Here is a 20,569-nt window from a genome sequence, read left to right as displayed (position 1 = left end):
AAAGTCAAGCTCACAAATAACTTGAATGGTTGCAAAGAAAAGTCATAGAGTGATTGGCACAGATTTCAGTCCAAACTGGAATGTGACTCAGAGCATTAATTTCTTTGCATGAATATTCCATGAACTTCCTTTGAAGTACTGAAATTTCTTCAGCACAGGAGCTGTTATTTGTTGTCCATTTGAGCAAGATTAAATGTTGGATAGTCATTGTACTTAGTTTTGCTTCAAATGCACAGCATTTTCTTCTCTCTTTTTACAGGAACTAAGATAACTAGTGATGTTCTTAATGAGGAGGTTCCTCCACTACTCTGTTTGGATTTCCGCAATCTCTGTTTGGCACATTTACGACCAGACTTCGAAGATGACCTTTACTTTCCACCGTCAGATGATGTTGATGATGACGATGATCGTCTCTTTAATGGTCTTGTTGAGATAGGTAAGTTCTGTAAATGTTCTACAGAAAATATTTTAAGAAAATATGTAATTTCTGCTTTTATTACACATTTTTTCTGGAATCCACTATTTTACACAATTTGAAGTAACCTTTAATAAAGTTTGGATAAGATTTTGCTCATGTGGTTTCTATCCGTCATATATTTGTGGCTTTTTATTTAATGGCTATTTAGATTCCAAGATGTGACAAATACTAATTGAGCACTGTAAATATTTTTTGCTATATACCTAATATAGTAGAGCTTAACACGTTAATGTCAAAAGTGTATGGTTGCTTTTTAGTGGTTAACTGCAGAAATATATTATACTTATTTCATGTCAGTCTAGCCTAAGCAAGTACCGCTAACTGACGTGCCGTTTTGAGTGTGCCGGTTGAGTGGAGTGAAGTAAGAGGAGGGAGGAGTGTGACGAGGAAGATGATTGGTATAGAGCAATATCGGGTCGTTATAGGAAGTTGGCAGGGAAGAATGAAGAAGGGAACAACCAAAAGAAAGGAAGGTAAAGTTGAGATGGGATTGACGGGTGAGATGCTGTTGGTGGCAGCGGTGGTCATTGTGCTACTGGTTATTGGAGGCATGGAAGTAAGTCCAGGCCCTCAGAGCAGTGGCAACATGAGCTGGGAGGACATAAAAGTCATAAGGAAGGTGGTAAAGGAGGTAGTGGAGGAGCTCTGCCTGTTTGAATAGTTAAAACATATGATACAGGAGCAAGTTAAGGTGCATGAAAAGACGAGTCAATGGATTCAGGAAAACACGAAAGAAACTAAAGCAAAATGGAAAACAGTGAGAGAGAAAGTTTGTCACTAAGGCAGAAAATAAAAAATATGGAAGAGGAGGTGTTAAATCTGAAAAAAGAAATAGCAGCCAACAGTCAAGAACGTAGGAAGAATGCCATATTTATTTACGGTGTGCAGGAAGAATAGGCAGAAGCTAAAGTGGAGATTATTTATAAAGTGGTAGTTATCATTCAAGATAAAATGAAAATTAATTTCATTGAGGTCGATATAAATTATGCTGGGAGAGTAGATAAGGTGAGAGGAAGCAGACTTATAAAAGTGACGCTGCTATCCACATTGATGGCGGACATAGTGACAAGAAACGCCGGAAATCTGCAGAGTGAAAAAATGTGGATTAACCCTTTCCCGCCCGGATTTGCACTCCGCTTATCCCCAGGTTTCAACCTATTATTCAGCAAAAACTGAAACAGACCGTATTGTTTCAGAAAAAGTTAAATACAGTAAAAACTATTGGTCACAATGAATTCAAATTTTCAATAACATTAGAAAATATACCATCACATCCATTTCTCTGTTTGAGTCATAATGTGTTCCCCCCCTCCTCGTGATACTCGACACAGAGACAGTCTGCATTTGTCACGTTTCCATGTTGTCTGAATCCCTCAAAACCAATAATCACGTGATTTTGGAAGTGGAATGATGCCCATGTATATAAGATTTTATTTCATCTGGGCAAGGGTCTTCCCATTCTGTTTTTATCTTACAGGAATGCGACTGTTTGAAGGCTGCATTGTTATATGTGCAGTAGGCTATGTCACTGTTTTGGACACAGTTTTTCTCCTCCTAACATACGTAAAAACAATCTTTTTCCCCTAATACTCTTTCCGAATTATGCTCAGGTTCAACATCATCCATTTAATCATTCGGAGTAACGAAACGTAATATTTGTGTTACCTGAATTGCCTTGGCATCGCCATCAGGTCCGATTGATTAGTTTTCATTCATATCACTGTTATCACTAAAATTCGTTGATACATTATTCACTCATTAAAAATTCACCTGCACTGCTACTCAAGGATTCTGTGTAACTTTTTTCACCCATATTCAGCTCAGTTTCAATATACGCGATACTAAATCCTGCCATGTTTACGGACGAAACAGCTGACCCGCGCTCGCGGAAGTTCAAGACCGTTGCCTAGGCAACGTCAAGACAGATTATCTCTCTTCCTTTATTCCCTAAGACTTGTAGATTGCACTGCGTGTTCATAAATGCCTTATAAACACTTCTCTGATGAGAAAAATAAAAAAAAACTATCGCACAGATCGCAGACGAATGCAGATAATGCAACCGGGCGCTTTTGGGCGCTAAGGACCGGAAGGCTAAATGAACAGTCGGGTGCTAAGGGCCAGATAGGGTTAAGAGGGATATGGGAAGAGATGGGAATAAGAATTACAAAATTTTAAAGAAACATCTAATTTTAAAGAAACGTCTAGTGAGAACAAGACTGCAAGGGTTGAGGGTGCATATTAGGGGCCAGATACTGGTGGTAACCAATGGGAAATGGACTCTAAGTTGGACAGTGACAAAACTTCAGGCATTGGAAGAGAGTGAAGCAGGAAGAAATGAGTAGGACCAGAGAGGACGTGCGTAATAGAAAGAGAGGAGCACCGAATAAGAGTGAAATCATAGAAGCGGTTTTAGATGGAATCAGGGAAGCAGGATAAGAACTGAGGCTGGAGGCCAGTGCGGGAAAAGAAATGAGGATACAGGAAGGGCCGGTGGGGGGAAAAATACAAGAAATGGCAAGTAGACATACGCATAGTGAAAATAATGGTTTGAGGGAGGAAGCAGAAGTAAGAGGAACTATGATTAAAGGGAGAAGCTTGAGTTTAAAGGCAGTATGGGTTAAGAAAGGTAAAAGTGAATTAGGCATAGTAACGAGAAGTAAAAGGTCAAGTAGTATTAGTAAGTAAGCTAGGTAATGGTGTTTATGTATACAGTGGAACCTCGATTATCCATTCCTGGAAACTACGTTTTCCCGGATTATGCGTTCAAATTATGTAGTCCCGCGAGCATCCTAATTACACCACGTTGTAAAAATCCTGCATTATCCGTTCCTCAAAGTAACTATTTACCAGATCAACCATCCAGAAATTTCAGTCCCGTCAATGCAAAATTCTCGATCAGGTGTTTCTCAAGAAACTGTACAGTATCTCACGAAAGGGCGGCTACGGATTACTTACAGATTTTAGCGAATTTTTTACGATAATTTGCGATGAACTTGCATAAGGAACTATCTTAGCATCACATTTGGGTGGTATTGTTTAGAGAATCCTCGGAAATCATAAAGCAGAGTGTGGCCACAAAAATTGGAAGAAGAGACAGCGCATTTCGACAGCTCTACCTGAATTTAAAGATAAAAATTTCATGATGTTCCATATTGAACTGTATCACAATTAAATTGAAATACAGTGAAACTATGTTAAGAAGTTTTTCAAGGGACTACAAAAAAAAAACAAAAAAAAAAAAAAAAACAACCACCTTCTTAAGCAGGAAACTTCTTAAAAGGGTTAATGCCCCAAAACTTCTGTACTTTGAAATACATGTGAAAAACACAGCCAAAAGATTTCCTTGTTTGTGAACAATACAGAAATAGGCCAATATATAAGAGCTGCTAACAGAAAGCCACAATATAAAAATTTTATTATCATGACAATATTTTTAGAGATAAAGTATAATAATTGAACATCTCATATTATAAATATACTAGCAAGATACCCGTGCTTCGCTACGGTATTATACTTAAATTTATAATTGAATGCTTACTGTTTTAGATATATAATCCGCCGAAATTCGCGATCTGACTCGTTTTCTGCGAGAATCCACTAAAATTCCCGATCTGACTCGTTTTCTCTTATTTTACGGCACGTTTCCTCCCATTTTTCAATCTTCCTTTCCAGCAATCGAGTTCGTACTTCCCGGGCTAGGCTCAGGTATTCTTCCCGGTCAGTTGTGTACGTAAATCTTTGCCATCTTTTCCTATAATCATTTTTAATATGGATAAAATCCTTCAGGAGATCCGGCGTGGTGTTATATTGGGTGCCTTGGCGGCACTGAACCGGCGGCCGGACTGCATTCTTAGTCATTACCCGTCCAGTAGCCGTTTCCAGCGCGGTCCGCACATTTGATGACGGTCCGGAACATTATTATTATTATTATTATTATTATTACTATTATTATTATTATTATTATTATTATTATTATTATTATTATTATTATTATGTGTTGCTGGAATGACTGATGACAGGGAAAACCGGAGTATCCGGAGAAAAACCTGTCCCGCCTCCGTTTTGTCCAGCACGAATGTCACATGGAGTGACCTGGATTTGAACCATGGAACCCAGTTGTGAGAGGCCGGCGCGCTGCTGCCTGAGCAACGGAGGATCCTTATAAGTACATTAATAACAGTAAAATCAATTGGTCTCACCTCCTTCTACACCCTACCGCCGTTAAGTTTATTTACCACCCCCCCCACCAAAAAAATTAAAAGAAGGCTTGTTTCTATATGTTTAAGGGAGATTCCAAACACCAATGTTCACGTCTATTACCTTCAGTTTTGAGATATAAGTATCCCCATAAAAATAATTTACTTTCTTCATTTCATTTCGCACTACTCCCATCCCCCCCCCCCCCCCCTAAGTGAATTTTCCCGCAAATAATACTTGTTTCTTTAATAGTAAAGGATCCTCTAAATACCAATTATCACGACTCTAACTTCTTCAGTTTTTGATTTATGTGTCCTCATGAAAGGAATTCAACTCCTTTACACTCCCGCCCTCCAAGATGGTTTCCTCCCAAAACGCGTTTTTCTTTGTTTTTAAAGGAGATCCAAATACGAATTTTCACGTCTGTAACAACTTTAGTTTTTATTAGATGTATGTATTCTCATACAATTAAGTCAATTTTTCAATTCTTTCACCCCCCCCCCCCCACCCAACCCTTCATTGGATTTTCTGAGAATACGTGTTTCTTTACTTTTAAAGCAGATTGCAAATATCAAATTTCACGTCTGTAACATCTTCATTTTTGAGATATCAGTAGCCTAATTAAAAGAATTCAACACCATTTTCAGTCACTTTAACCCCCCCTCCACCCAAGTGGTATTTACGAAAACTAAAAATACACGTTTCTTTATGTTTAATAGAGATAAAAAATACAATTTTTCACTTCTGTAACATGTTAAGTTTTTTTTTTTTGATATACTGTAAAAATTCTCATTTTAAAATTTCACCCCTTTTGAGTTCCCCTTAAGTGGAGTTTCCAAAAACAAATCACCTCTGTTTCTTTACATTTACAGGAGATTCCAAACACCCACTTTTTACGTCTGTAACATTTTACGTTTCCAAGATAATCTGTAGATATAGTCTTTCAAAAAATTCACCCCAATTTGTCACTCCTGTTTAACCGCCATTAGTTGGATTTTCCAAAAACTAAAAAACGCGTTTCTTTATTTTTAAAGGAGATCCCATATACAAATTTTCAGTTCTGTAATATCCTTCGTTTCTGAGATATATGTATCCTCATTAAAGGCATTCAACCCATTTTTCACACTTTTACACCCCTCCTATTAGGATTTACAGGAAACAAAAAAATACGTATTCCTTTATTTTTAGAGGAGATTTTAACTACCAATTTTTACATCTGTAAATTTTATTTTAAGTTGTAGACACACTCATTTTAAAAATTCACCTCCCTTTTCACCCCCCATTATTTGGATTTTCAAAAAACGAAAAAATACGTGTTTCTTTACTTTTAAAGTAGATCCAAAATACAAATGTTCAGGTCTGTAATATCTGCAGGTTCTGAAATATAAGTAGCCTCAATAAAGGCATTCAACCCATTATTCACCCTTTTCCACCCTTCCTATTGGGATTTTCCGAAAACAAAATATGTGTTTCTTTATTAAAGGAGATTCTAAATACCAATTTTTACATCTAAAAACTTTAAAAGTTTTGAGATATAGATACACTCATTTTAAAATATCACCCCCCTTTTCACCCCCCCCCCCCCATTAATTGGATTTTCCACAAACAGAAAAATACGTGTTTCTTTATTTTTAAAGAAGATCCCAAACAACAATTTTCAGGTCTGTAATATCTTCAGGTTCTGAAATATAAGTACTGTAGACTCATGAAATGCATTCGACCCATTTTTCACCCTTTTCACTCCTCCTATTGCGATTTTCCAAAAACAAACAAATACGTGTTTCTTTATTTTTAATGAAGATTCTAAATACCAATTTTTACATCTGCAAACTTTAAAAGTTTGGAGATATAGATTCACTCATTTTAAAAATTCACCTCCTTTTCACCATCGCATTAATTGGATTTTCCAAAAACAAAAAAAATCGTGTTTCTTTATTTTTAAAGGAGATCAAAAGTACCAATTTTCAGGTCTGTAATATCTTCGGTTTCTGAGATATAAGTACCGGTATCCTGATTAAAGGCATTCAACCCATTTTTCCCCATTTTCACCCTTTTCCACCCCTCCTATTGGAACTTTCTGAAAACAAAAAAATACGTGTTTCCTTATTTTTAAAGGATTCTAAATACCAATTTTTACATCTGTAAACTTTTAAAGTTTTGAGATATAGATACACTAATTTTAAAATTTCACCCCCCTTTTCACCCCCTTAGCGACGGAATATCCAAAAATCCTCTCTTAGCGAGCACCTACATCTTAATATGAATATATCCCCAAAATTTCATTTCTTTATGTCCAGTAGTTTTGGCTCGGCGATGATGAATCAGTCAGTCAGGACAAGTTATTTTATATATATATAGATTTGATAAGGGAAGGGAACATATATAAAAACGTTACAAGGTTTGCTTATTTTAGCAGGCAGAACCATTTCCTTCTACGCTTCCCTTTCCTCCACACTTACACTCTCTGCTTCGCCACAAATTGTTTTGTAAACGATGCCGGCTTGACTTTTAAAGCGGTCCAGCCATTCGTTCGACACGGTGAAAGGTATCCTTAATTTGCATGCGGCTTTCTTATGCACAATAGTCCCACTGAAAGGTATGTTTAAACTTCGCTGCTGTTTAAACCATATTAGCAGAGCTTGTTCCACACTTAAGAAAATAGAAATTGCAACAACATGAAGGCATTGGTCGTTTGTGTTGATTTTCAAGATATCGAACGATGCCTTGTAGGTATGTAAACGATCAAGGTTTCAGACCCGTTGGATTGTTGCCACAGGTCTCCCCACGTGATTGGTCGCGGAGATCTACTCCAGTATACGGACTCTGGTGTAGCGTAGTTGACTTGCAGTCTGTGCAGTGAAGTGTTTCTCGTCAAACATGCCTCGACGACAGAGAAGAGCATGCTATCAACAACTGTCGCCGTTTGAGGGGGCTCGGATAATTGGGCTGTGTGAGGCTGGATTATTGCTAAGGACTGGTGCTGCACGTGTTGGCCGACAGGCATCTACGGTGCAACGTGTATGGCAGCAGTGGTCAAATGAAGGTACCCACACTCATAGACCTGGCACAGGCCCAGCACGACAGACCACTGTGAGAGAGGATCACCGCATCATTCAGATGGCCCTGATGGAACCCTATGCAACAGCAGCGCAAATTCGAGCAGCTGTGGCACCCCATGTTACACAACAAACAGTTGGTAATCACCTGCGTGCAGCTGGCTTACGAGCCCGTGTCCCTGCAGAAGGTGTTCCATTGACCCCACAACAGCGACGTGTAAGACTGGCCTGGTGTCGAGAAAGATCGACGTGGGTCGACGAATGGCATAGGGTCGTCTTTAGTGATGAATCGCGCTTCTGTCTTGCCCGCAGTGATCGCCGGAATCATGTGCACCGACGTACCGGGGAGAGGGGCCGCCCAGATCGTATTGTCGAGAGGCACCCAGGTCCAACACCAAGCATTATGGTCTGGTGAGCTATTGCCTTTATTGTGAAATCACAATTAGTGCTTGTTGAGGGCACTATGACTGCTCGACAGTACGTTGATAGGGAGCTCAATCCAGTGGTTGTCCCTATGATGGCGAACATTGCTAGTGGAATGTTTCAGCAGGACAATGCCCGGGTTCACACTGCATGCATCTCCAGAGAAGCTCTTCACGACATCACAACCTTAGAATGGCCTGCCAGATCCCTGGACCTCAGTCCTACTGAGCATGCGTGGCACATGCTGGGTCGACAACTGGCCAACCGTCCTCAGCCACCCACAACTCTGGAACAACTGACCCATGCAGTGCAGCAAGCATGGGCCACAAATCCTCAGGAAGCAATCCAGGGCCTTATTGACTCCATACCGTGACAAATTCATCAATGTATTGCAGCTCGTGGTGGGCACATCCTGTATTGATTGTACCTGAAAGTGTAATCATCCAATCACAACCGAACACTCGTCCTGTATATTCAATTGCAGCAATGTAGCACCACTCCTTCTGGGTGTAGCAATTTCAATTTTCTTCAGTGTATTTCATCGTACTTTTCAGATTTAACTTCCTTACAATTTGCTGAAGTATTCCCTGCAGAAGCAAAGATCTCTTCTTTCTTCGCTATAATGCCGTTCAAAGTAGACAGCGGCAACCCCAGCTCCTTTGCCAAAGCAACACGGGAAAGTGTAGATGACCCCACTTTCCTTATAATCTCCACTTTTCCTTTCATTGTTAGTGCCTTTCGCTTGATCTCTTTCCTCTGAGTTCCACTCATTTTCACTTAAAACATTTGTACATTGATATTACAAGTACAACTAACTTCAGCAACTCCTATTCATACTAATTACGACGCTACACTATGCTTGGCAATCCGTAGCTTAGGCTTACAAGACGCAAAGACAAGATGTGTACTACAGTTTGTTAGCATGTGCTTTCTATCTTCCTTACACCCCCGACAGCTGCTTCAAGGATAACGGCAGCAAATGGGAAATCTGGCAACTTATTCTTAGAGATTCTTGGAACCTTGGCCTAAATCGCCCCTGCATTCCTACTGGTTGTCACGGCAACGAGCGTAGTTTCTGGCTGTTTCACAAGTACCGCATGGCCAAGCCAGTATCGAGTTTATTTTTGCACTTCAATCCTCTTCATGCTATAGGTAATGAAGAAAAGAAACACAGGTTCGAAGTTGCAGAAATGAGTGCATGGAAAAGTATCTGGGGTATTATGTGGGAGTGATAAAGGCGCAGTAGCAACGCTAGCACATCTAAACGTAAACAGTTTCTTTCCCCGTGAGAATTTTATTTCATGTCTTCCTCATCCTTGTGCTATGTTCTAGTAATGCGATGTAATAATTAGGAGTGACACGATAATACAATATTTAGCTCGTATAAAGGTAAAATTAAAAATAACTTCCAAATTTTACGCCAACATGTGGTATTGCAATGCCTCTGTGTGCCTCCCACCAACACCCAGTTGGCTATCAACATTCCTTCAACTTCGTAAATGATCGGGATCGTTCGGCCGTCTGTTTGGGTGCATGTTTATCAGCTGGCTGCTGGCAAGTCGGCTGTTTCCTGCATAGAGTCGGGAAGTTGTTTTTGTTCTCCTCACTAATAATGGACACGGAAAATCTTATCAGTATAGTTCAAAAACGTAATTTCCTCTACGGCAAGACCCATAAGTATTATTGCAACAACAACGTAAGAGAGAATGCCTGGAAGGAAATAAGCAAGGGAATGAAAAATCAAACAGGTTGGAATATTAAATTTTGTGGTAGATTAACAGTAATGTTGTGGACAAATACACTTTACGGTTTTTAATTGATGTTCAGGCCACCTCGATTAACGACTTCACCCTGTCGCGGCCCGCAAATTATTGCATTAAAGTTTTATCAAAGCATCCATTGTGTGCTGTATATTTCCCACGTAGAATCCCGTTCAATTCTATTCCGCTAGATGGAACGGTGGGGTGGAAATTTTGACTGATGGGTTCCACAAGGTGAGAGTGAGCATCTGGTGTCCATGTTGTCATAGCGTGACGTTGTATGGCCTTGGCAAGCCCGCACAGGTTCCATGACACCAGAGACACACTGTGAGCACGCGAACGGTCTAACACAGGGTGCAACTTGCGCGGAGGCTAGAGGGTTCTAACCATGGGCTGCTTTGAGCGGACGTTTTCTATCTCAAGGGGCTCTAAAATCTGAACTGTTTAACCGGGAAATATATTTACAACAGAACACTTTAAAAATGGGAAAAATATACATATATCTTAATGCAGCTGATCAAGGGACCAAGATTATCACACTTCTTAGGTGGGAAAACTTCTTATGCGGGAACTTCTTAACCGAGTTTCACTGTAACAGATAACCTATTCAATACTCATGCCTTGCGCTACCTTGGACTACTTCAATTACGACCTGAATTCTTACCTTGGAAGATAAAAAAGAAGGGATTTTGCCATCATGCTGGGCGCTTTTGTATCTAATGTGCTTTATTGTATCAGATTAGAGAATTAAAAACTACTTGCAGTCAGTTGTTGTTTGGCTTGGCGTTATTAGATTTTTCGAAGTTTTCACGGGAAACTGACAAAGTTTCCCTGGTAAAACTGAATATAAAGTAATGAAATTTTTAACTTGCATGCCGGTAAATAATGTTTGAAGCCGGTCTTGCGGTCTGACTTGCCTGCCTCTCACCCCGGAGGTCCTGGGTTTGATTCCCGGCTAGGTCGGGCATTTTTACCTGGATATGAGGGCTGATTTCAGGTCCACTCAGCCTACTTAATTACCTTTAATTGAGGAGCCATCTAATGGCTAGAGAGCCAGTAATAACGGTTGAGAGGCTTCGTCACACTGACCATGCGTCACCTCGTAATCTGCAGGCCTTCGGACTGAACAGCAGTCGCTTGGCAGACAAAGGCCCATTGGGGGTTTGGTTTGGTTTGGGAGGGTTTGTAAGATTCTAATTATACGTATTTCATTTTTGTGATGTTTAGCCAAATTGTTGATGGTTTTCATTCATTCCCGGATTTTTCGTTTTCCCATGTTGTACGTTTTTTATTCGTGGTCCCTCCAAAAACGAAGAATGGAGGTTCCACTGTAATTAGATTGGAAGGTATGGTGTGACTGAAGTATATTGGAATGGTAAGTTAAGGTGAAGAGGGAGGAAGTTATATGTGGAGTGTGATTAAGTTAATAAGAGAGTGGTCATTGTAAATATTCAGAGTGGAAGGTGTTAAGAAGTTTGTTTGGTTGATGCTAGAGTATGTTAATTGTATTTGAAATGAATAGTGAATTTAATGTGGAGTTTGATAGTTGAGTATATTTGAATTATAAGTGAAGGTAGGAGTGATTATGATTGAGGTTGATGCGGTGAGATATAAAAAAATGATGGTAATTAATGGAAGGTGAAAAAGATTAAGTAGGAAGAGGTTTAGTTGACGGTATATGCTAAGGTGTGCTTGTTAATTGTCTTTGAAGTGAATAGTGAATTGTGAAGGTAAGAGAGATTAGGAATAAGAGGTTGAGTTGGTGAAATGAGATTGGTCAGGATGGTGGGTTGGTTGTTTGGTTGGATTATGGCAAGAGTAATTATTATAGTTAAGTACAGTAGAAGTCCGTTATAGCGAGAATCCATAGCGAAAAATTTACTTGCTATTATGAACTGTCGTTATATCCAATTTTTTGTATAAGTTGTGAAAACCCCCATACACACAAAAATCAGTATGAAACAGCAGTCATTTTGTTCACAACTTGCATTTTTGTGGAAAATATCCACACTATGGCTTACTTGTTTGTTATTTTTTGAAATCCAATACTACATGAAAGTGAAAGTTTAATTTCATTCTGAAAAAATGATAGTATTGCTCTGAATCCAAGATGACCCACACCTTTTCCTTCAAAAAATTTAAATGTCTTAAAAAGTGCTTTGTACAATCATATGAATGCCTTTCTTATACAGTACGCATTTTAGACTATTTTTAGATGCCGAACATTGGCTTTAGTCATGGCATATTCTTTTGCGGCTGCACAATTATTCTTTATTTCAGCGGGTTTAACAACCATTAACTTAAAATTGGCATTATAATATTGAACAGAACCCGTTGAAAATTTGCCGGTAGTACCTACTCCATGTGTCTCTACAATATGATGATCCATCAGGAAAATATTCTTGCTTACTATAAAACTGTTACTTTCACTCAGCGTCTGATATAACTGGCTGCCACTACACGCACGTCTCACTTGCCAGGTTTGGCCAACTTCAGTGGCTAGCGAAGGTCAACGAACGAGTTTATTGCGCTGTGGTGTTGCAATTCTGCCCCTGCACATACCTCACAATTTCATCAGCGTCCATGTTGCGGACCACTGAATGCATTTTTGTGCAGTACGCATATTTAAGCTATCTTTGTCTTCACACTAACGCCGAATATTGGCTTTAGTTAGGTCTATGCCATATTTTCTTGCGGCTGCGCAATTATTTTACAATTCCGAGTGTTTAAGAACCACTTACTTAAAATTGGCATCATAATATCGATGAGAACCTGTTGAAAATTTGCTGGCAATAACTGTTCCACATATCTTTACAATACGGCAAACCATCGCGAAAATATTCCTGCTATCTATAAAACTTGATTTTACTAAGCGTCAGGTACAGTAGACGCGTTATAACTCTGCTACTGAGTAGTCATGGCCTTTCTAAGAATTTGAAAGCTCGCATTTTGTGACGCCATTCTGCGAAACGATTATGTGGAGGCTAATAGAATGTAATTTACTCTTCAATATTTCCTGAGATCCAGTGACGTTACACATAGCCACTGTGACAACCGGTCGTCGCGGCTAGCAATGTATAATAAATGATCGTTTACTGTCAACAAGTTTTGTGTGCGTGCGTGCAGGGGTGAAAAGAAGTAGTGTGGTTACTGCAGTAGTTGTCATTGGTGTTCATTACTGTTAGGCTGCGAATGCAAGACCACCCTTGATTTTTCACATGAGATTCTGAGAAAAAAATTGTCTAGGATTCGGAGAAATACGGTATTACTCAGAGGCTTCTGTGGCACACATTGCCATTTTCTTCTTCAAACGGCGTCACCTAACCTAACTGTGTATGTATCATGAAAAACAATTTCCAACACATGTAGAGAAATAACTTCCTCGCTAAAATTTACATGGGAATAGCCTTTCCGAAATTTAACTAGACACGAGAAAATATAAACTATCCTCTGAAATCAGTGATGTACTCTGTACTATCTTGAGGTGTATCACATTCTTACTTAATTTCAGTATATAACATTAAAATTAAGAGATTGTTTACTTCAGTCTTTATGTTTAACAAGTTAATAACTGCTATCAGCCACGTTATTTACGCATTTATTAAAAAAACGTTTTATCCTCTTTTATTTCAAATTTTCTTTAGAGAACAGCAGTCGACGGGTAATATTAATCGACTCCAACATCGCCTTCGAATGTCGACGAGAGAGCTCGCAAATGCACATAGCGAGAAAACTATACTGTACCGAAGATGATCGATCGCATTTTGTGGCAAACATTTCAGTTTTGTTATTGTCCGACTCATTGGCTGAATGGTTAGCGTTAAGGCCTTCGGATCAGGGGGTCCCGGCTTCGATTCCCGGCTGGTTCGGGAATTTTAATCGCGCCTGATTAATTCTTCTGGTCCAAGGACTGGGGGTTTGTGTTTGTCCCAACACTTTCCTCTTCATACTCAGACAACACACTACATTACCAACCACCAGAGAAACACGCAATAGTACTTATGTCTTTCCATACAGGGTTGGTGTCAGGGAAGCCCATAAAAACATGACCAAATCCATATGTGCGACACAGTTCATACCGACAACCCCACGGATGTGAGAAAAAGCAGAGGAAGAAGATTATTTACGTTTTCTTATTCAAACAGCATCACCTAACCTAACTTAACAATACTATATTTATCGTGAATACAGTAGAGAAATACCCTTCTCGCTATAAATTTATATGATAATAGCCTTTCTGAAATTTAACAGACTCGAGAAAATATAAACTAACCTCTGAAATCAATGATGCACGCTGCCATATCTTGAGGTGTATTCCATTCTTACTTAATTGTAGTATTTAAGCATTAAAATTAAGCGATCGTTTACTCAGCCTTTATTTTTAAGGAGTTGACAACTGTTATCGAACACGTTATTTATGCATTTATTATGCAAAACAGTTCTCTTTCATTTTGAATTTTCTTTACGGAACAGCAGTTGACGGGTATTACCAATCGCCTTCGAATGTCAAGAGAACTCGCTAGGGGACAGTGTGAGGAAACGATACCGAATGTGATCGATCGCATGCAACATAATCACTGGGGCGCATAAATATCGGTAATGGAAAAATCGCTCATAATAAAGGATGCGTCAGTGATAGGGCTCTCGCTGTAACTGAAGGATAATACACAGTTTAATATAGGAGTTTTGAAGGGATAAACAAAAATTGTCATTATAGTAGGGTTCTCGTTGTATACCGTACTCGCTATAGTGGAATTCTACTGTATGGTATATTGAATTATAAGTGATTGTAATTTTGAAATGAATAGTGAATTTACTGTGGAATTTGATTGAGAACGGAGTGGGGTTGTAAAGTGTGATTATGCTAAGATTGATTATAGTTAAGTAGATTTGAATTATAAGCAAATCTAAGAGTGATGGTAATTTTAAATGAGTTGGGATTGGCGGTGGCAATGAGTGATTTTGTTGGTTAATTGTATGTGAAAGGAAAGTATGGTGGTAATTTTGAGTGAAGGTTGCTATGAGTGATTATGTTTAAGAGATGGGTATGGTAATTTAAGTGAATATGGCCTGAAATTTAAATGAGATTTGAGTGGTGGTGGCTAAGAGTGATTAAAAAATAAAAAGAATGATTGAAAGGTGATGAAAAGGGAGGCAGTGAAGTAATGTTGGTAAATTTTGGTATGGTAAGACATGATGGTATAATTTAAAGTGAAGACTAGCTTGAAGTTTAAATGAAATTAAGTATGGTTAAATATATTTGAAAGAGAAGAGATTGATTTGGAGGTGAAGTTAGATAATGATGACTGGTAACAAGGAAGTAGTTCAAGTAGAAAGTTGCAATATGAGGAGAATGTGGCACACAAACGTGGCAGGTGTTGTAATGTTAAAACTGGATCAGCAAACCTTAGTAAGTCAATGGAGAGGATGGTATATGGTGTGGAATGTGCAGGGTTTGTGAGTCCAGTCAGTAGAGATGTACCATTTTGCCTTTATTTTACTTCACCTTTTTGATGTTATTTTTAATTTGTTTATCCAGTTGCTGTATTACCATGGCTATCGGACTTCTGGAAAGGAGTTGACTGTGGGCCATTTGATCCTAATTATTATATTGTTTTGTTGTTTGCTTATTTGTTTATTTGTCCAGTAAGTGGAGTTGAAAGAACTTGTTTAGGTATGGATATTCCACAGGGTCTAACAATGGAGGAAAACTCTGTACAGACTCTTTGAAGTAAATAATTAAATAATATACTTATTTCTGGTATAGGGGCAAAAGATCTCTCTAGGTCGACGCCCCGGACAAATAACATTAAAAAAAATATATATTTCTGGTGTAATAGGCTAGCAATTTGCATAATTTCATTCCCAGATGAGAACTAAGATATATTTTATATTCAGAGTTACCCTGCATGTTTCCCCCATTGGTGTGACCTACAGTTACTAGGTTGGTAATGCAATTGAGGAAGTGTGCATGGGTTTCTTTGCTTTGCCACTGTTAACTGTGTTGTCAGTGGTTTATATGCCTTTCTGTCTTTGTCATTGTTTGATTAACAATTCAAGACATATGTATCTCTGTGCTGAGTGAGCAATGATTGCTGATAGAGAGGTAGAAAAAGAGCCTGAAAAGGGATCGAGTAGAGAATCAAGTTTGTTTAACCTTCTTAGTGCCATGCTTATTTACAGTGAGTATGCTAAGAATGCCACCCACTTTATGACCAAATTGCAAGGCTGAATAAAGAACGCAATTGTGCTCCTGGCAATTATTGTGAGAGTCTGGAGGAGTGAATCATGCTTTTTGGCACTCTGTGTTAAATCTTTGATTTGCAACATAAAGCGAACACTTTTTCCAAGTTGGATTTTGACAGTCCTTTGTGAAGTGAGGACACAAGCCAAGTATTAGGTGATAAATAATGCAATGCCCTACCATTTTACCAGGTAGTGGCAGTTTCTGGGGAATATTTTCAGGTTTGCAGAAAAACTTCATATTCACAGGTAATCCTTGCTTCAAATTTCCTTGCAACGCTAATTCTTAGTAGGAATAAAATATTACCATTTAAATGGCCTGTCTAAACATTATATCTAAAGGACATGTTTGGACCTATGTTAAGGCTGTTTTCAGCTTGATGTACAAGAAATAAGACATAGATATGAAACAGTAGTACATAAGAATAAAACTAATAAGAAAGAATTTTACAGTATATAATAAAAGTTCAATTTTGTTTCAAATATTTATCATTTTCCAGTCTTGTGATTAAAATTAGTGCTGATTTGACTAGAAATGAGTCCAGAGTTGAATAAAGAATGATTGGCTGGAGGAGTATAATTGAAATCAGGTAGAAATGTCAGATATTTTCGGTCGGTCAGTGTCGGATCAGAGTAAAATTTAAGTTTTTTTTCTTCAATGAAGAATAGAAATGTTGAGCGGGAATCTAAGAAATCAAAAATAACAAGTGTAAGAACGAGAATTTTCTTAAGGAACAGATTTATTAAAATAAAGTGCCAAAATGTGTACTTGCTTTTTCTCTCCTTCAGGCCAGTTTGATTTTGACCTTAGCACTGACTGGGGACTGCTCACAGATAATATTCACTAGAGGATCCAGTGGATAAGAGGAGGGGGAATGAGTTGAAGGACGAGGAGGCACACATGTATTGCGTGTTGTGGCAGACTTGCTTGTTTGTTGCTTAAGATTTCTTTCAATTATTATATCAACAAGAATGTTACTCTTTTCCTGAATTTCATTAGCTGTCCTCAGTACACAAGGCCGCACATCAAAGATAGACCGGAAACCCTCTTTTAACTTCAGTGAACATTTAACTGCTTCATTCCAATGCATGAAGCCACAATTCGACCAAACTCAAGATTTCCGTTTTTAAGCAACATTATTCTTTGAGAGAGGTTCCTGTCCAGATTCTAACTAGATATTTATCAACAAGAATGTTAAATCATACTACCCACCAGCCATATGGAAAATTGTTATTTTAACACCCTTTTTTCCAGCTTAACAGTTTTTAATCACTGTAATATTTTTATAACTAATCCAAAAGATTTTAAGGACAGATTAATATCACCAATAATTTTTCAACATTTCAATGTTCCTTAATGGCGTTTGAAAAGCATCCTTTAACTAGGTTTCATAAACTACAGTTGCGCATTTGACTAGAGTTCCAAAGACTAGATCAACATTAAGACTGTGTTATGTAAGTAATATTTTAGTGTATTTTAATATGTTCCACCTTTGCTGTTTGAGGATGTTCCTTGGTATGGCAGAAGATGTCTCTAAAAAGACAAAACATGTACTGTTAATCCATTAATGTTGTTGTTCTGAAAGGAATAAAATAAACATAGTATATTAAAGGTGGAATTTCCTCAAAGAATCATAATACTTATATTAAGTCATCAATATGGGCTTTAATATGAATTTCATTTCATTTCATGTGCAGATAGGTCTTACAGTAACAATGGGAGAGGAAAGGGCTGGGAGTGGTATGGAATTAACTGTGGCCTAGATTAAGGAACAGCCCCAGCATTTGCCTGGTATGAAAATGAGAAACCTTGGAAAACCACCTGAGCTGCCACCCCACAGTGGGGTACAAACCCATTTTGTCCTGAATGCAAGCTGGCAGCTATGTGACCCAAACCACACAGTCATTTCAGTAAACCACAGAAATAAAAATTCTGACGTATTTTCATACTTGCCCCTTTTCTTGACTTTTCCGCTTACATCCCCACTTGCTGACTCTCTTTTTGAAACCCACTTTTCAATTTTAGCTCTGTCTTTTCCAGTATCATGGGCACCTAAGTGACTAGCCTCTTTTTTAATAGTTTCTGCCTGGTCCAGCCATTTGATTGCTTTCACTTTAACTTCTAAAGATACCACAACACACTTCCTTTTTCTGCTCATTTGTGCTATTCAGTAAATTCCTATGTGAATGACAGTAGAACATGTGTGCAGTGTCAACACTGGAGTCACACTGATAACAGCTGAGGGGTACACTTGATGAAAGATGGGTGAGCCATGTCTGCTCACTATCTCAGCAACAGTCTCTGAGAATAAGTTGTAAATGTTGGAGCTAAGCTCATACAGTTTGATGTAGCGATTGTGTAATGTCACTTTTTTGTTGTGAACTGCGTTGGGTAGCCATACATATATGCCATTGCTTCTTCATTTGCCACTCAAAAAAGCAGTAGGATATCGTACCATTCGTGGTTATCACATACATGCAAACTATTTGAGTCAGTTTCACCACTATCACCTGCATAATACTGTACAGGTACTATCACCATTGTGTTGTGCACAGTCGTCAAACAAAACTGCACAATTTCTTAGAGACGTGTAGTTATGCACTCAGTACAGTACAGTATTTATGGGAAATCTTTTACGATTTGTAAGAAAAGTAGTGTTTTACACTTGCAGATTAGCCTTGGATAAAATGGATCCTACTTCCTTTTCTCTTTTAAAAAGTTTGAGTAAAATTTTGCATTTGCCAACTGCTTCATGTACATGTATTGGTTGTGTTGTAGCTACCATAAACATTTAAACTGTAGTGGATAGGACTTTTTTTTTGGCAACTTCCCTTATTCCTTTAGGTAATACACACAGGTAACAATCTTCTGTATTTGTTTCAGTCGGTGATGGTGATTTTTCAGGATTTTCCTCAGAAGATGATTTGGAGGAATTGGTTGAAATTGGCTTCAATGATTATTATGATAGTTATAGTGATTTTTGGTTATAAACTGGTTGTGTATGTGATAATTTGGTAAGTTACATTTAGCAACTTATTTTATTAATTATATTTATTTTGTGCTGTGATTTTTCGATAATTGCTTTTCGAAAGTTTGTAAAAGTTGCCAATTGCTATTTATAGTACATACTCCAAAATGAGAAACTTGGCACATAAATGTTGACTATTTTAGATGAATGAAATGAATTATTAAAAAATTGCTTATTACGGTTGAGATATTTTCAAGTGTTGTCATACATATTAAGATCTACACCCAACAATTCCTTCAGTCTGATGCTAAATAAAAAACAAAATATATTAAAATGTTAATGTTGAATTTAAGCTTTGAAATTTGTATATGAATTGAGATTAAAAAATATAGTTTCTTTGGAAGCGATTTCTACAGAATTGTGCCAGATAAGTTAGCACTTAAAATGATTGAGATGTCCCTTTCTGTGCTAGTGTAGTGATAAGGTGGAGGATACACCACTGAAGATTTAAAAAGATGTATGGATAGAATTTCTAATTTTGCTGGAATATGTAATGTATAATATGGCATGTAATTAAAAACTGGGAAATTTGGTTTAGAAGGGAGAGAATTGTGTATATTGGCCACCGGTACATACAGATTACAGATTAACAGATAATTCAACATATAATTAGGTCTGTTATTTTCACACTTGTATGATATCGTTTTTGTGCCTGCGAAAACAGCTATCTGAAATATTTTATTGGAATGATTCTGTCATCTAAGGTTCAAAATTGTGTGAGTTATAGTAAATAATTCTTGTTCTTAATGATACATGTGCTGCTGTCAGTCAGTATTTCTCTGACAACGTTGCACATAGCTGTTTTTTCAGGCACGACGACGATATGTTGATTGGTAGAAGCCAACTCTTGTTCTTGAAATGTATGCTGTGCTGGCATAGCATAACTCTTGTTTCATTTTTGGGAACATTGTCTAGTTTCTAGATGAGTTTTCCAAACAGTTCTGCTTTGGTTTTGTCATAAGGATATGATTTATGACATTTAAGTTATACATTGGTTTTTCCTTTGGCGTTGTAGCATCGATGTAATGAAAATATGTACGCTCAACTCACAAAAATTGGCAGTCTTTGAAATAAGGTGAACATACTGGGTAGGTGGTGGGATTCCAAGTATTGTCTCTTTGGCCACCATTCACAGGTTATGAATATTCTTGTATTTTGAGAATTGCCAGCCAATTTTTGTGTGGTTGAGTGTACAAGGAATGGATGCAAACTCTCTTGGTTTGTCATTTGAGTCAGATTCTAACAGTCACATAGCTCATTGCACATTTAGTACTATTCTTGAAATAAATGAACATGTTTTGTAATAGGGAATTATGAATGGAAGATGTGGTAAAAGAAATAAAAAAAATCTGCCTGTATTTTTTTATTCTACCTTATTGTTTT

General features: G+C 37.9%; 1 protein-coding gene across 3 annotated transcripts in view; it reads left to right on the top strand.

Annotated features, from left to right (window-relative positions):
• The window catches only part of LOC136857887 (F-box/LRR-repeat protein 20), a 201,344-nt gene extending 181,648 nt beyond the window's left edge, over positions 1 to 19,696 (top strand). For all 3 annotated transcript variants that reach the window (XM_067136925.2, XM_067136924.2, XM_067136923.2), the window contains 2 exons: positions 260 to 436; positions 19,042 to 19,696. In XM_067136925.2, coding sequence (XP_066993026.1) covers positions 260 to 436; positions 19,042 to 19,148 — 284 coding nt within the window. In that variant the 3' untranslated portion in view covers positions 19,149 to 19,696. The remainder of the gene's footprint in view (positions 1 to 259; positions 437 to 19,041) is intronic.
• The last annotated feature ends 873 nt before the right edge of the window (positions 19,697 to 20,569 follow it).

This window comes from Anabrus simplex, chromosome 1, assembly GCF_040414725.1.
Source record: "Anabrus simplex isolate iqAnaSimp1 chromosome 1, ASM4041472v1, whole genome shotgun sequence".
Lineage (NCBI taxonomy): Eukaryota > Metazoa > Arthropoda > Insecta > Orthoptera > Tettigoniidae > Anabrus > Anabrus simplex.
Note: the sequence above shows the minus strand (reverse complement) of the source record. Positions and strands in the feature narration are given on the sequence as shown.